The sequence below is a fragment of the Ruditapes philippinarum genome, unplaced genomic scaffold (genome assembly GCF_026571515.1).
Source record: "Ruditapes philippinarum isolate M1 unplaced genomic scaffold, ASM2657151v2 ctg1020_1_1_1_1, whole genome shotgun sequence".
In the NCBI taxonomy this organism is placed as follows: Eukaryota; Metazoa; Mollusca; class Bivalvia; order Venerida; family Veneridae; genus Ruditapes; species Ruditapes philippinarum.
The window spans coordinates 1-17083 of NW_026852955.1; the positions used below are offsets into that span (position 1 = coordinate 1).

A 17083-nucleotide genomic window follows, 5' to 3' on the forward strand; every position below is an offset into this window, starting at 1 on the left:
AGGATCAACATCATCTTGTCAATGTCCATATATTTATCACACAGTTTCAACAGAAATTTGACCTACGAACAACTATGCTGGTAATTTGATTATATCTTATAGTGAATTGGCCTACAATGGGCAAAGTCACAATTATTGATAAAAACAACAGTTATGTATCATTTGGATATTCTTATAAAATGATACTTAATAAAATGCTGATTAAGTTATTATAATAAGTGATTTAGTATGAACATTAAATGGTGATTATATATGTGTTATTTCACACTTGCTTACATTTTGTTCTAGGTTTGTTGTTATGTCTGATACCTTTAATGTATTTTTATAATTTTATTACAGACTTTCCAAAAGACCAATTCACTTTAAAGGTTTCATAAATGCAGATAGTTTTAGGGTTTTTTTAAACAGTAAACCTTAATACGTGCTTATATGTGAGTTAGAAAGAAAGAAAAATATACGAATTTTAGTTAAGACCTTTCATTCGTTTGAATTCCAAAGTAAACTTAATATTGAATAAACAATCAGAAGCGGTGGCTTAGTGATTAAGGTGTCTGCCTCTCAACCCAGAGATCATGGGTTCGAGCCCTACTCGGGTCACGACCATGTTTCTTCATATGACACCAGTGCTGGTTGGTTCCAGGAAGCGGACTCGAAAGTGATTAATATAACTTGCAAGAACTTGTTTCGCAATCGAGCTTAAATAAATATGTTAAAACCAATCAGAATAGTTCAATCTGTTTTAAAAGATTTACAAATTAAAAGATTTACAAAGAAGTAACATTCTTAAATTAATAACCAATAAAGGCAACGATATACTTTACATTTTGATGTCAATTTTGTGACATCAAGAATTGGGTGTTTTTTATCTCTGTTTCGATACATATCGTGAAAGAACGTTGTGAAATGATTGTCCTTTCATGCATATTTCAGTACATCTGTGAAAGAAATTTCCAGAAAGTTTGTGGGAAAAGTTTGTTCACAGGTCTAAGAGCGACTACACATTTTGGACGCCCTCAGTTCGAGGAATTCTTCAAATCCTTACATCATGAACATCCCACCGTAAGTTTGATTTTCAAACATAGTTTGTGTTATGGCAATCTATTCATTATCAAATGTGGAAAAATACCCTTTTTTCATGTGTTGAAACTACCTTTATATCATGACTATTTTTCTTTTTCATTTATATATATGTATGTAATTGTAGTGATACCAGGTTTATCATGATAAGTGGCGGGCTAGAAACATGTATCTTATTCACTTATATCCTCCTATAAGTGTGTTCTATATGATTTAATAGCTATAACATCATCAGTTGCTTTATAACTGTTTACTCTGTATCTATTTTGCTAGGAGTTGGATATGTTTCATTGAACGAAATAAGGTTTTCTCTTTCAAGTACCAGCCAAAGACATGCTCAATCAAACCAGCAGCAATTTCAATTTTTGCCCATTTGGGCGTTTCTTAAGTATTCCATTCTTCTCTATTTTGTTTTTTTTTAAATGTTCAGTTTTCCTAACTTGAGGTCATTACTTCTAATTAGACAACATGCCACAATTACATTTTTTTATATTTTAATTTCAGGCGAAACAAGTGGGTGTTTTCAGTTGTGGACCGCCACCAATGACATTAAATGTTGACAAAGCATGTTCAGCTATGAACAAGTACGATGATTTCCCCACTTATTCCCACCACTTCGAAAACTTTTAGATGTTTTGTATAACTGAACATTTTTGTGCTTCTGAAGACGTTTAGATCTACTTAATGTGTTCGGCTGATTCAGATGTAGAAATAGAATAAACTATGATATACAATATATAATATTATATAATGTTACATTATATTTTTCTTGCTCAACATAGACAGGCTCATCTCATCAATGACGTCATTTGATACAAGCTGCACAGCATGATATATTAATGAAAAAATAATCCTATCTAATTTCATAGTGCATCATGTAAGAAAAGTCAGTTACAAGGTCATCTGATTTCATTGACACTTTTACAATACATGGTAAAGATACTCTACATACATTGTATGTTTTATGTTACACCACTGACTGTTGGACACCATTTATTATAGCTTTATTTTTAAATATTATATTGTTTTATTACTTTTCATAAGATACAGTTTAAGACATTTTTGTTAGATCCGAAAAACATTCCAGGACAGGCTTATAGTGTATGTAGTCTATCTATCTTCCATTAATGTCACAACCCTCGCTGGGACGTAGACTTGTCTGCAAGTCAATAGAACAGATTCCCTGTCATCTTATTTATAAAATTTGATATAATCTTATTACTTATTTAATATAATCTTATTATAACCTGGTTTCGTGGGATGTAAATATCAGCTTTAACAGGATTTATGCTCGTGCTACCATTAATTACCATGTACTATGTCACGTGGTCTTTCATAGTGTCCTTTATATATATTTGTTAGTTTTAAGGATCAAAATACTTGTTTTTATTATACTCTCATTAATGACGTTTATAGCAAATATTTCGACTTTATTCTCGTGTATCATGTATCTATCTCACTATTAACATAGATTTTCAAGCAATTTTCGTTTTTTGTGGTTTCAGAGCATAATCGTTGTATAATTATATTAGCTGTGTAGCTAAGGGAGACAAATCTGCAGTGCATGAAATACTTATGTTTTGTGGTCTAGAGAGTTGTCACCCTTAGAAGAAGTAAAAATACAATCTCCTGTAATTCTATTTTGGAATAGCTATACATGTATTTTATGTTTATATTGTGTATTTTTAATAATATGTTTATATGTATATATGAGACTGAAATAGAATAAAATGTAAAATACAATAAATGTACACACACTGCCATGTATCATCAATATCATTGTATGCTATACGTTTGTCATAAAATATGCCCAGAAAAAACGTATTATGAATTGACGGCACTAAATTTACATATTGTAGGTTGTTTTTTTGTCATCAGTATCAAGAATGCTACGTACATTTAACTCTTCGTCGAACATTTAAACACATTGAAGACACTACATTTTGATGGTTTTTAAGGTAAACTTGATCTTTGTCTAAGTTAGGAGCGTACGTGATGCACAAGCTATTACGTACACTACCATCTTTTGTTTTGGTAATAAAAACCCGAGTGTGATCCCTCGGAAGCATAAATAACAACAAAATTACATGAAAATTGCAGACTCATTTTAATTGATTTTGTACATGACGGATAATGAAAACGTGCAACTTCCCTCACGCCCCCTAGAACCGGCTTGTGCGGTACTAAATTTTAGGCTAAAAAGTGGCGGAATTAATCATCCCGAAGAACCAGAAAGATACAATCATTCACAAGGTTTCTTTTTTATCACGCGAAAAAACGGAAAATCATTAAAAAAAACTCATGTCGCAAAACCTCATTAAGCGATGCTTCTCATAATAACTGTGTTTTGTAAATCAAACAAAATAAATTTAAGCTTTAAAACTATATTTTTATGTTTTTATTCTTGTCTAATAAAATTTTGTAATCTTCATGTGTGTTTTGTTTTCTGTTTAATATCAACTATAACACTATTTTCAACACAAGTATCATTAGACAATTTCCTTAGTTAATGTAAATAAGACATGAGTTTAAACATATATTGTTACACCAAGTAAAATAACATAACGTGACGACTTCATTAAAAATGTTAGACGGAGCTTTGATTATGATAGGTAGGTAGTAATTATTAATTCTGCACATGCCGTATTGGACCAATGTTTGCACATCTCTTCATACAAAATTTTAAAACGTGTAGTTTATACATGTATGTGAAATGATTTTTGTTGTTTTGCCATAATAATTAATGACGAAAAATCTGAATAGAATTCACTGATAAGAACAAAAAGTAAACAGAAAAATCGAGAGATACTAATGAATATCAATGATCGCGATACTAAGTTTTATGTATAAATACTTTAACTTACTGATAAATGTGTTGTTCAACAGTCGGTTAGCGTATCTGTTTTAAAAGAAGTGATATTTACCTTGATAATATCTCGTTTTAAACAAAACAAAAACATCTGAAATAGGGATGATCACTTAACAGCAATGAAGACAACAATATAACATGTACTATAATAAAATAATACAGTCTCAGTTTGATGTGATCATGTTTAATTAAGTGTTTAAGTGCAACATCTTAAACACCCTTTTGTACCGGCCTAGTCAGTTTACAACTTTCAACACTTGCGTCCTGGAATCAATGAAAGGACTAGAAAAATATAACAACATAGGTGTGACCGGCAACTTTTAATGCCTGCCACACGGCACTTGACACCTGCTGTTGTGAAGTAAACAATTATATGAAAGGAGTGTAAAACACTATCAAAACAAGGGAATACACCTATGATGAACACAATTGAGACAACTGGTGTTTTTGTTTTAACTATTATATTCAGTACTTGATGGGTTTTCAGAGATTTTAAATGAAAATACTTATCATCCAATGTCAATGTAAAAATCTTTATTCAACATTTTCCATTAACACCTGACCATAAAGACCCTGTGGCCAAAATTCTAAACTAGGCGTTACCAGTTATGCCCTTGCGTAAAGGATATAACGTAGATTCATATTGAATACATTTTGTACTAGAATATTTGTATTACCCCGATATATTTTCTGATAGATAAATGATTCGTCCTCTTAAGCTTATCATTGGAATTTATGTCTATTATAAATTTCAATTAAGAACGTACAAAGTAAACAGTGCAAGGTGCAACATAGATGTAAATCATCGGAAATTTTTTACTCGTTATGCATAGTGGATCTACGTGTTAATACAAAATGGAGGTTTCTGGAAAAAAGCAGAATAAACATAACGAAGCACTTACATATTGTGAAAACTGTAAGATTCACTTATGTGGTGGATGTGGTCAAACTCATCGGACGGCAAGAACTTCAAGTTTTAATATTGTAAACAGTAGTCCTTCTGTTGGTGCCAAAGACCCGTTACCAACGTGCCCAGAACATGAAAAGGAAACAGTTAAATTTTACTGTGGACAACATGATATGATAGGATGTGTAGCATGCATGATATCACATAAAGAATGCAAAACGGCTTACATCCCTAATATTTCGGAACAGTTCTTGAAAAGTGAAGAATTTTTTCAATATAAAGTATTCTCAGAGGAACTTAAAACAAGATTCGCAGACAGCATGAGAAAAACAGAAGAAAATACATCCATAGTTGATATAGCCTGCAGACAGGCTTTAGATGTTGTTCAAAATATTAAAAAAGAATTCATTGATAGTTTAGAAAAGTTTGAAATTGAACTTCGCGATGAAGTAATGTCTTTTAAGAATGCCAATGAAGATAAATTGATGAACATTAAATCTGAGCTGGACCAACTTCACAAAACAAATTTAGAAACCGAAGCTTTGATCGCCACGTTGGAGAAAGAAAACAAATGCAACGCTCTCTTTTTTGAAGCAAAACGCGCAGAGAAATACATGGTGGATTGCCAAGAGAGACTTTATGAAATATCGACAAGAAATAAAGTCAAAACAATGTTATTTCTTCCTTCAAAAGATTTGGAATCCTTGATGAACAAAGAAAAAATATTTGGCATCATTGACATAATCGATTTAAAAGCAGATTCATTTAACACCTTAGAATATTTCGAAAAGCAGCATATTGGTACAGTAAATATACATTCGAAAGAGGATAAGAAACCATGTTACGCTGCAGGTCTTGCCTTCCTTTCTAATGACATTTTGGCTGTAGCAGACAAGATGAACCAAAATGTAAAACTAGTTGATGTAAACCAAGACAACATAGTGTCAGAAATTACGTTCAACTCGGCTCCAACCGATTTAACTGCCATACCTTCTTACAAAATTGCAGTGACTATGAGTAAAGAAGAGCATATTCAAATGTTAACAACACATACAGGTCTTGTTGCAACCGAAAAAATCAAAACAAACGGGAAATGCCTAGGAGTTAAATTTGATGATGGTAAACTGATAGTAACGTATGGCAGTAGCAACAAGCCAACAGTCGAGATTCTTAATCTCAATGGAGATGTATTGTGGGAATTTAACACGAGCGAATCGAGGAGTGGAGCAGTTACAAAATTAGCAGCTATAGCTTTAAGTCCTGACCATCAACAAATATATGTTACTGGAATTGATAAGACTATCCGGCGTCACTCCAAGGGAGGTGCAGTAACGGGATCCAATGATCTATATGACTATACTGGCGTAGCTGTAAGCATAGGTGGGTCGGTGTATGCAAGTTCAATAAAAGAAAACAAAATATTTCAATTATCTGACGATCTATCAACTTGTGAAGAAGTTCTAGACATAGAAGCACCACTAGCGTTAGCATTTAATAGAGTCAGAAACAGGTTGTATGTGAGTTGTGGAGGCACAAATGCAGCTTCTTGTCTATCAGATAAAACTAGGAAGTCATGATGCAGTTGCATACACACGGATACAATGAATATATAACATGTTCAGCAAAATAGAAAGACGCGCTCATAAACCGACTTGTAGATGATTAAAGAAAGCGCTCACAATTTACTAGCATGTAAATGACAACCGACAACATAATCAATGTATTTTAACAGTGTCACCGTGCATATCCAGTAACGCAGGAATGTGCAAATAACGGAAAAGTAACGCCGATTCTGTGCAATTGCCAAAACGAATAATACAGCAAGTAAAATAACCAAAATATTTCATACTAAATCAAATTCAAAGATATGAATAAGCGCATACGGTGGCTACGATATTATACATGTACTTTAACCAGCATTAATAAATTTGTCAGATGATTCGTGTGAAAGACAACCTGATTACCGTTTTGAAAGTGATTTTTGTGTTTCGTCAAATAAATATGTTCATTTAACACATTTACATGTAAAACTGTATACCTAAGACATTTGTCAAACTATAAGTGTCGTATACGTATAACAATAGAAGGAACAATAGAAGGAAGCTGGTAAAATAAGATTTAGTTACTTTTAATGAGATACCCGCCGTTGCTTCCGTGCGTCATTTACGAATTCGGCGTTACCTCGTAAAATGGTCTAAATTTCGTTTGATAAGTGTAATATGACACGAGTAGATTGGAAAATGTTTCAGGTACACCGAATATAAAAAACCATCAAGTAATATGTATGTTATTGTATTTAAAGATATCAACTAAACTTAAAAATCGCAATCAATACGTTTAGGTCGTCATTTTCACGAATGATCTTGAAAAAAAAATATTTTATGGAAATATTTTTGATGAGGTTTAAAGTATAATGTCTCAGCAACCGAATACGCTAATTCATTTCTTCCAATTTGGTGTACAAAAAAATTGGTCAATTAACACATCTTGCTGGTTTTAGCCACTATATTACACAATTCTGCGTTACTTTTGCAGAATTCCTGCGATATTTGCATATTCCTGCGTTACTGGATATACATGGTGTGTGTTATAAACATGACACGAAGATCGCGAGTGTTAAATAAGCTTATTAACTATATGTAGTTTTTGTTAAACATGTTAATATACGCTTTTAGAGAGGAAATACATTTTCATTACAATAAGCAATTGATTGCTATCAAGAAGTAATGCATGAGTTCATTCATATATTAATCAGAAAACGCTTACAAGAAGATAACATCGTACCACAAAATAGTAGTGTAAAACAACTTTATGTCGACATTGGATATATAATATAATTATGTATGTATATAGAGATGCTGTCCACAATGTATATGTAAATTAAATAAATTAGATTAAACATGTAACATAAACATACATCTTTGCAACAATTTGAAATGAAATGTCTCTTTTAGTATAATGTAAATATTTAGTATTTATCACACAACTCTAATTAAGATTTATATTAGGTATTGCTTCATCAAGTTTTTTCATGTTTCTCATAAAATACATTAACGTATTATAAACAAATCTTATCCTTATTGTCCCTACAATCGTAGTTAGTTAATTAGTAGACAATTTTATTCTCGACAATATCTGCTGATATTTTTGATGCAAGTTAAACTAGAAAATGTACATTAATTAAGGGTCGTATAAATGCTCAGCTGGATACGTCCCACAATTTTATATTGCGTTTTGACAAAGTACAAATGCAACCATCATTTTCCTAACTAGAAAATGGCCTTACATTGAAACTACTTAAGGCATTAACTTGAAGTGTCAAATATGTAGCAAGATATAAGCAGACCATGTTTCACATGTATTGATTTCATCTTGACTTAGTTAACCCCTTTTTTGTTTGTCTTTTCTCAGTCATGTGCTTTTTTTAAATTGTATATGACATGAAAGTGACGATAACATCTTAATTTATGTAACCAATACAGGTATTAACGTAGTGTTTCACAACTCTTCAGAGTATTTCGAAACAATAATGTCCTTTTTGAACTTATATTTTATTTGTTTTTGTAAATGGCCATACGTGCAGGTTATTGTTTTCTTTTGTGATACCAGATTCGAGGATTCAAAATAGAAATAAGATTGCGTTTCATCCTTCTTATAGAAATACCGTATAGAAAGTAAATGATTTGTAAACAGTTTATACTTGTATATTTAGGATCACTTGTCACTGGCCGTTATGGCGGCTGATTTGGTACACTGCGCTTTGGGCAACCTATATCGTTATATCGCCATTTCGTCTTGTCACTAGCGACAACGTGACAAAGCGCAAAACGGCGCGTTGTCGCACTGTCGTCCTAGCGGAGCACGCCAAACGCCGCGTTGTCGCTTGGCTTATAAGCCAATCCTTCGATTTGAACCGAGCGACAATTTGACATCGCGACAACACGCCCCACGACAACGCGCCGTTTGGCGTACATCGTTAGCGACAAGACGAAAGTCCGATAACGCGCCGTTTGGCGCTTTGGCACGTTGTCGCTAGCGCCAAGACGACTCACAAAAGCGTTCCAAATCAGCCACCATAGGCCGTTGACTGGGTCGGATTCTCATATTATCTTTTACATTTGTATTTGTATGAACAGGAGTTGTCCAATTAGCTTCGATGTTTCTATAAATGTACATTAAATACGTAAATCGAAAGAAGACTTCCTTAAAGTATGACCCCCTCCTAATGCATAACCTCCGCTTTGAAGAGTATTTAAATACGCTATAATTATTGTCAACTGCATTTAACATTATTTATGTATGCCCCAGATCGCTCTTGGAAAGAAAAAAGTGTTTTAGTTATATAATTATTATAGGTATTTATCGACTAAACAATGCTCGAGATTTAATAACCAATATACATATACTTAATGTACTTTTAAGAAAATTTTAGCAAACTTTTAAAACAGTCCAACATTTTGGTCAATTTTAGGAATATATTGAATACGGTTCTCTAATTCCCGAAATTGACACCAGATGGGCATAGGAATATGGAATTTGAAATTTCGTGCGAAGATGGCCCCGAAATTGGTCGAAAGCCCTCAACAGCCGAAGCAAGTACGATTTCTACAGAAGATATCACGCGATCGCATCCAATCAACACACGATTCCTACCGGAGGTCACGCGTTAGCATCCGATCCACACACGAAGTCACCTAAAAGATGCAAATTTGTACCAAGTAGTTTACCCGCAGGACAAGCGAAGGTCACGGTATAGGTACATAATGTCGTATTTTGAGTACGATGCGTTCGTGCGTGGTTGAGAAGGCGTCAAGTGACCTCCTGGTGGTATAAAACCTTCGGCCAACCGCGGCAAATTTCAGTTGCAGATAGTATTCGGAGCTAAACTACGTTTAAACTTTATTTTGGATCTTCATATTACTATCGAAAACAATTCTATTCACACGAGAATCTATGATAAAAGAGATAATTTTGATTTTGGTACAGTAAATTATCCATATTTAGATGGAGACGTACCGCATGCAACATCTTACGGGGTATATGTATCTCAGATTATTAGATTTGCAAGAGCTTGTAGCAACGTAAAGGCTTTGAACGAACGAAATATTTTCATTATTAACAAGCTACTCAAACAAGACTACCGCTATTACAAATTACGCCAATATTTTACAAAATTTTAATCTTTAATCTCAAAATTCAATAGTGATTTACAACAAGGGATTTACCAGTCTGATTTTATAGGGATGTTATTCACAAACTTCGTATGATCTTGGGTTATTTAATTGTTCTGTTATCTTTATTTAAATTATTAAACTTTTTATTAAAAGACGTTATGACCCTACTATTTGAAGACATACCGCAACACTTTTACAGTAAGACGCTACGCTTCCCTCTTTTGATTACATCTGACGGACCAAGTGGGAGACTCTATGATGGACAGTTCTTCAAGCCCTTTGGGACTGAATTGCCTTAATGTTCGTCTTCTGTCTTGCTTCGTTGGGCCCTTGTAGGCGATTTTTTGTTGCTCTGTCTTTCTTAAAGACATTGAGTTCTTTTGTTATGGTCAATGGGTTTTCTTTTATATCTTTCTACATGATCATTTCAGTGTTCACCATTTGTAAACATAACAACTGTTAGAATTTCACTTGGTGGGGATTCATTTTATTTACACTGTCGCGTTTATAGGAACATGGTGCGGCTAAGAGTGAGGTTTGGTGAACCATTAACCGGTTTAAACTCCCCAGCAGTACTTATGCTGCTGACTGTTCCAAGGCGGCGCCCCTCAGTGTTCCTCGGATGTATGTCTTTGTTGTTTCATACTGCTTTGGTGACATATTTGTCTGTGCCCCTTGTTGTATTCTCGTCTACGGTAAGTATCTTCCCTTTTACCCCTAGTTTTATTTCTTTAATTTTGCCCCCCCCCCTTCCTGCTGTGTCCTTGCTTTGGGAGCCAATAAATTAATCACTTCTTTTTGTTTTCTTCGATTTCTTTGTTAGTAACTATTATTTCTGCGTATCAATAAAGTGATTAGCCTGTCCGTGTTCTGCATTGCGCTCTGTCCTGTTTTTGTTTGGCGTCCTCCTGGGCTCCTTGTGACTAGTTCTTGTTGCTTGGTCTGTGGGGTTTCGTTCATTGAACGCCACCTTTCCTTTTTGATCTTGTTTATCATATTTGATTAAACTTTATCATGCCACCCAAGGCGAACCTGTAGGAGTTGCTCATCATGTTTTGTAGGGTGTATCAAAATTAATAATGCTGCTGTCTTCTTTTTTCTCGGTTGACTCATCATCAAATCATGAAATTCTGCAGGAAATAAACTGAAAATAATTGTTAATTAATTGCAAATAATGGAAGCTTTTGATGTCTCTGTAGATGTGCAAGACTATCAGATGAGGAAGATGGTCTGTGGCTAGCCTTTTATATGTCTACCATGATAAACATGCAACGCTTGAGCCACTCTAATTTGCTTTTTTCGTACTCATCGTGGTCCCATCTCGATGACATCGTACGAAAATACGATGGCGACACGACAGTATTGTGGGAGCTTCATGTAGCCTGTACCCTTCTTAAGACAATCGGGAATCTTCGTGTTTCCTTCGTAGTTTTTTTAGGCGATTGCACTGATGATCACAAGAAGTAAAGACAAAGACTACACGATTTGACAAGATGGCTTCACGACGGCCTTACGAAGCGAAAAACTGGCATACGAATTCAACACGAGAATGAACCTGCGCAATGTCTCCCGCAAATGTCACGAAGTTGCTGCCGGAGCCTGTAAAATTTGGTTGGAGGTCATACGATGGCAAAAGATACCCTCGCGAATGACCCGATGTTATTACGATCAGATCCGAATTTGAACATTTCCTTATTCGTGTGTCCATCTGATGCCAAATTCGAGACAGTGTGACACCTGCATACAGATTTCAAACATTTTGAGTAGGAAACATGTTTTGCTTGCGTGATTTGTCAGCTGAATGCTATTATTTGATCCTAACAATGATCACAGTGATCAGTAGGAAAACGTTTTTCATAATGATGATATATAATACTAGTAGATTATTTAGATTTTCCTCATTTCTGAACAAGAGCCCTTGTTATAGTCAATCTTTAGTTTAGAAAAATGTCAATAACTCGTAAACCGTCAGAGCTGCATTCCTGGTACTTGTACTTCAGTATACGTACTGCAGTGGTTTTGCAAGTACTAATACTGATACTGAATTACTCTTACAAAAAAAGTGCTACTTTTGGTACTTGTACTGCATTACTGTCTTAAAAAGTGGTACTGCTACTGCATTACAAGGCAGCACTTTGGTTTTGATAAAAATGTCATCATGTTTTCTCAAAAATGAAGCTCTAAATACCATGTATAATATTATTTTATTTTTGTAAAAAAGTACGTTTTCCCATTTACACATAAATTTACTCATAACTATTTTAAACCAGAACTTAAGAAATTGCATTACATGAAAATTTAGCTAAGAGAAATTATAATGCATAAATAAATTATGCATTCTAAATAATCCTATTTCATGTGGTACTTAAGTATTGCACCCCTAGTACTGATGCAGCTCTGTAAACAGGTTTACATTTTGCATACATGTGGTGTCCTTTTAAGCATATAGTTGACATACTCGTAAATTGTCAATTCAACAGTATCTTATTATGCCCATGAGAGGGGGTCATATCTTCATCAAAACTCCTTAACATGTCACTATGCAACAATCCAAATAAAAATGTAAACAGTTTAAAGAGTATATAACATTCTTCGGTCCCGTTTTAAGCAATGTTGTACTGAAACTAAAATCATGATTTATAATTTGTCAATAAACGAGTAAAAACACTTAAAACTAAGCTGGTATATAGCAGGTACAAACTAGAATCATCTGCTATATATCAGGTGAGTTTTTTTCTTGTATGAATCAAAGGAAATGAAACAGCACTATTATATATCAATACAGTTTTCAAACCCTCTTTGAAAAGCGTACTGCATATAACACGGTGCATCGATATGGTATCAATACCCTCTCAAATGGTATCCTCTCTGCACATGCACAGGCTATTCTTTGCTAAAAACAAACCAGCGATGGATAACAATCCATCTAATGTTCCTTCAACTGACACAAGGAGTTATGTCATGTGGAAAATATGTATACCACGTTTATCATCGAGTGTTTATTGTAGTGTGTCCATTTTCAATTATTGAAACCCCACAACAGACATGTCTTGTCTTGCTTATCACCTCGATATTATTTTCGGGCTGAAATGAACCAGTGGCTTGATTATATATGCATCATACATACTTCATATGTTCATTTATACATAATCTTCGAGAAAATAGCAGTTATAAGTAAAAAATAAATGTAAAATTAATAAAAACACCCTACTTTCGGTTTTGCAGCGAAACGGGTCACCTCTTTGCTATTTATTTTTTAATATCACAGGTACCCTCGTATTCAATGTTTTTGATACACGGGTAACCGTCACAGCACAGTCGTATAGAAACAAGAAACGCGAAAGATGGAATAAGACTTTATAATACAGGTAGTCGGAATTCTACCGCAATTATTCGTCAATGAATAAATAATAAACAAATCAATTAATAAACAAGTGCAAATATATTATATAAAATCTACCATGAGCGGAAGTATAAATTGATGACACTTAAAAAGCAGCACAGTACGAATCTTATTTTTTTCTAATGTCCAAGGTGAGGGAAAATAATGCTAAATGTTAAGTTATTTGTCATGAAAGGAGCAACATGTAACAATGTAATGTTTTTACTTCCATACAAAATACTATATTACTATAACTGTACTAATTGACAAAAGCAACATCTGAAGCAAAATCTTGATTAGGTGATAGGCCAATGAGTAACCTTTTTGAAGGACACCAAAATCACCGTTCTATAACATATACATCACACGCAATATCTGTCGTGCAATTTCGTTACTAGTGCTATATATTTACATTACTGCATTTTGATTGATAGAAGCTCACATTGGTTCGAATCCTTGGTGGATCGAATTCTTTTATGTTAGTAAGCTACACAGCAAGCTGGCAATTGTCTGTTTATTTTCCTGAAATACTGAAAGAGGGGCATATTAGATTTTCTTCCACTCAACCAAAGCTGCAGGACTAGTCTCTATATGAACTTTTGTATTTTAAACATGAACACTAACCAGTTAGTTAAATGTTATAGAACATGGTACAAAATTGGCGTTCTCAGCTGCATACTCTGTAAATTAATGATATATCAGTTTGACTTTTACATGCAGTATAATTCCATGAATACTTGAATAGGCAGTTCTTATTTAAGACAGGCGATTCTTGCCACTGACCATTACTAAGATTAAGCATCATAAGTTTACAGTTGTGTTCGTCTATTTTATATATTCACATTTGTGAATAACAGAACTTTGTATCTTTACACTATAGTATATTTACGTACATAAAAATAAGAAATAGTACATACTTAACGATTAACGCAAATAAAAGCGTATGTCGTGCTTTGAGGGTACCTGTGTGTTAAACAAGAGCGATCAGTAATCACATGTGTCGCCTCATGATGGCCAATTTTATGTTGGGACAAGTTTTGTGACAGACGGACAGACAGACAGTCGGACAGTGCACAACTAGACTTGGTACTGATCATTCCTGTAAAGTTTGGATAAAATTACACCAGTAGTTTATGAGTAGTCCGGACAAGCTTTTGTGTATCTGGCAACACACATAAAAAAACACCTTTTTATCAAAGGGCCATAACTCGGCCAAAAATCATTCAACCGGAAAACCCTAGCAATTTGCGCAAGGACTTGAGCTACAGATCAATCCTGTAAAGTTTCATTGAAATTGCATTAGTGGTATCAGAGGAGTAGTCCGGACAAACTTTAAAAATAAAAATTATTAAAGGGCCATAACTCTGAAAAAAATCATTGAACCGGAAAATGCTGACAATATGCACAACTAGACTTGGTACTGATCATTCCTGTAAAGTTTGGAGGAAATTGCACCAGTAGTTTATGAGGAGTAGTTCGGACAAGCTTTTGTGTATTTGGCAACACACAGAAAAAAACACCTTTTTTATCAAATTTATTTAAAACATTTTTTATAAAATAAAGATAATACAGTATCAAATAAAAAATATCAACAACAAGAAATACTATTTATTATTGATAAATTAGTTGATTTAAAGATATACTATGCTCAAATTTGATGTCAGAAAATACTGACAATTGCTACACAGTTTCTTTGTAAATAAACAATAAACATGTTTTGACTTTACTCGAAGTAGATATGTTACGTTTATAATTCTACACACTATATGTGGTCACAAAGGAATATATAGTGTCATTAAAAAACTGCCAGTTTTTTTTAAAAGAAAATGCCAACTTTACTGGACCTGTAATAGGGAACGCAGCTTACCATACATATTTTAGTCTTTCTTTTGTTAAAATTAGTCATATTCAGTAAGAATTTTATAGCTTTCAAAGAATTTCTGTAGTTTTAAATATTTGATTGAAGGATGAGCATAGTATATCTTTAAGCATTAAAGTTAACAAAAAACAAAACTCTATAAATAATTCACTAAACAAAAAACTAAATTCTTTTCACTTATTTGCACAAGAAAATAGTTAAACCAGTTTTATTTCTATAGAAAAGATAAACTTCTGTTTTTTATTATGTTTAAATGGTTAAGAGAATGACAGATAATCATTGCACAAGATGAAAGAAGCATTAGATAATAAATAATGTAAGTTGTCTTAAATGTTTTAATGTAGCATTCCTGTAGCAACACAGGCTGTCTACAACTTGAGTAAAGTAAATCTCCACAGACTACAATCTAATTTCCCCCATTGCTGGTAAGTTATGACATCTGTTGGCCTCCTTATGATATAAATCTTTTGAAGCACTTTAATTTTTTCTCTTTTATATCATCTAATTTTGAAGTGCCTTAAAAGACTGAATCAGATATCATTTTTCAAGTCCATACTTGGGAAGATATATAAATCTTATTTGGCTGACTATTTTGTTTTGGCCTTCCCTCTAATATTAGAATGACTTCCTGTAAGAAGTGGAAGAAACAAATATAAGAAGTATTAAATTTCATTCGGTGTGTCATTTTATAATAACAGACTGAGATCGGGAAATCTGATAAGCCATTAAATGTAGAGGCAGTTTCTTGCCATTATAAAACAAAATGTAAAGGATAGTTCTAAAATAAAATTTACAGGATGGTTTAACTTTCTTGTTAATTTCCTAAGATATTTAAGTTCTGTTTCACCATACTTCTGTGTTTCTGTTCTGTCTTAAACTACCAGTTTGTTGATCGAGATAGTTAATGTTACTGTGTAACTTTTGTAGAAGTAACAAAAAACTATTTTCATTGATCTTTCAAATGTAAATCTTTTGGATAACACTATTGTTTCACAAATCTATAACATAAATCTAAAATCTCAAACTTAAAAATATTCTATTTAATTAATATAAAAAGTATATAAATAACATGTTTAACAAGAGCTGTCAGTATGACAGCACATTGCTTGATAGTAAAAGAGCCTTAATAATGTAAAATTTTCCAAGTTCAAAAAGGGCCTAATTTTTTTCTCAAATCTATGTTGCAGTTATAGGCCTTAGCGAGTGACCTATTATGCTCTTAAACAAGTTTATAATGTTTCATCTTGTTCCAAAGCCAGATGTCAATTTAGACAATATTTAGTTTAAGTACTTTAACATTATGATATATATGTTTCAAAGAAGTTTTATCAACATCCTTTCATTATCATATAATACCACAAGTTAACTAGTTAAGCAAATGCATCAATCAAAGTTATACATATATAATGTATATTCAATCTTTGGTTAATCAGACAATTACTTTTTATGAAATGGATCATAGCTGCCCCAACATGAAAGTGATGTTAAGGCATCTGCCGTAAGGCTATACAAACACAGCACCATGAACCATGAATGAATTGGAAGATACAAAATCAGCCTCCGAAATTCTTTTCAAATATATATATATATAAAGTATGTTTTGGGAAATGCAGAGTACAAAGTTCTTTAATTTTTTATACGTTTATTTCTGAAATAAACGTATAAAAAATTAAAGAACTTTGTACTCTGCATTTCCCAAAACATACTTTTTTATACATGGGATCCACACAAGGAATCGAACTTCTTATATATATATATATATATATATATATATATATATATATATATATATATA

At 33.1% G+C, this 17083-nt stretch overlaps 1 protein-coding gene across 1 annotated transcript; it reads left to right on the forward strand.

The window, feature by feature from the left end:
• Positions 1-11: 11 nt before the first annotated feature.
• LOC132729158 (uncharacterized) lies at positions 12-10900 on the forward strand (the record flags this gene model as incomplete). The annotated part of the gene is given in 4 exon segments (XM_060714909.1): positions 12-80; positions 931-1059; positions 1582-5808; positions 10095-10900. Coding segments are annotated over 2 exon segments (1239 nt in total). The 3' UTR covers positions 10327-10900.
• Positions 10901-17083: the final 6183 nt, after the last annotated feature.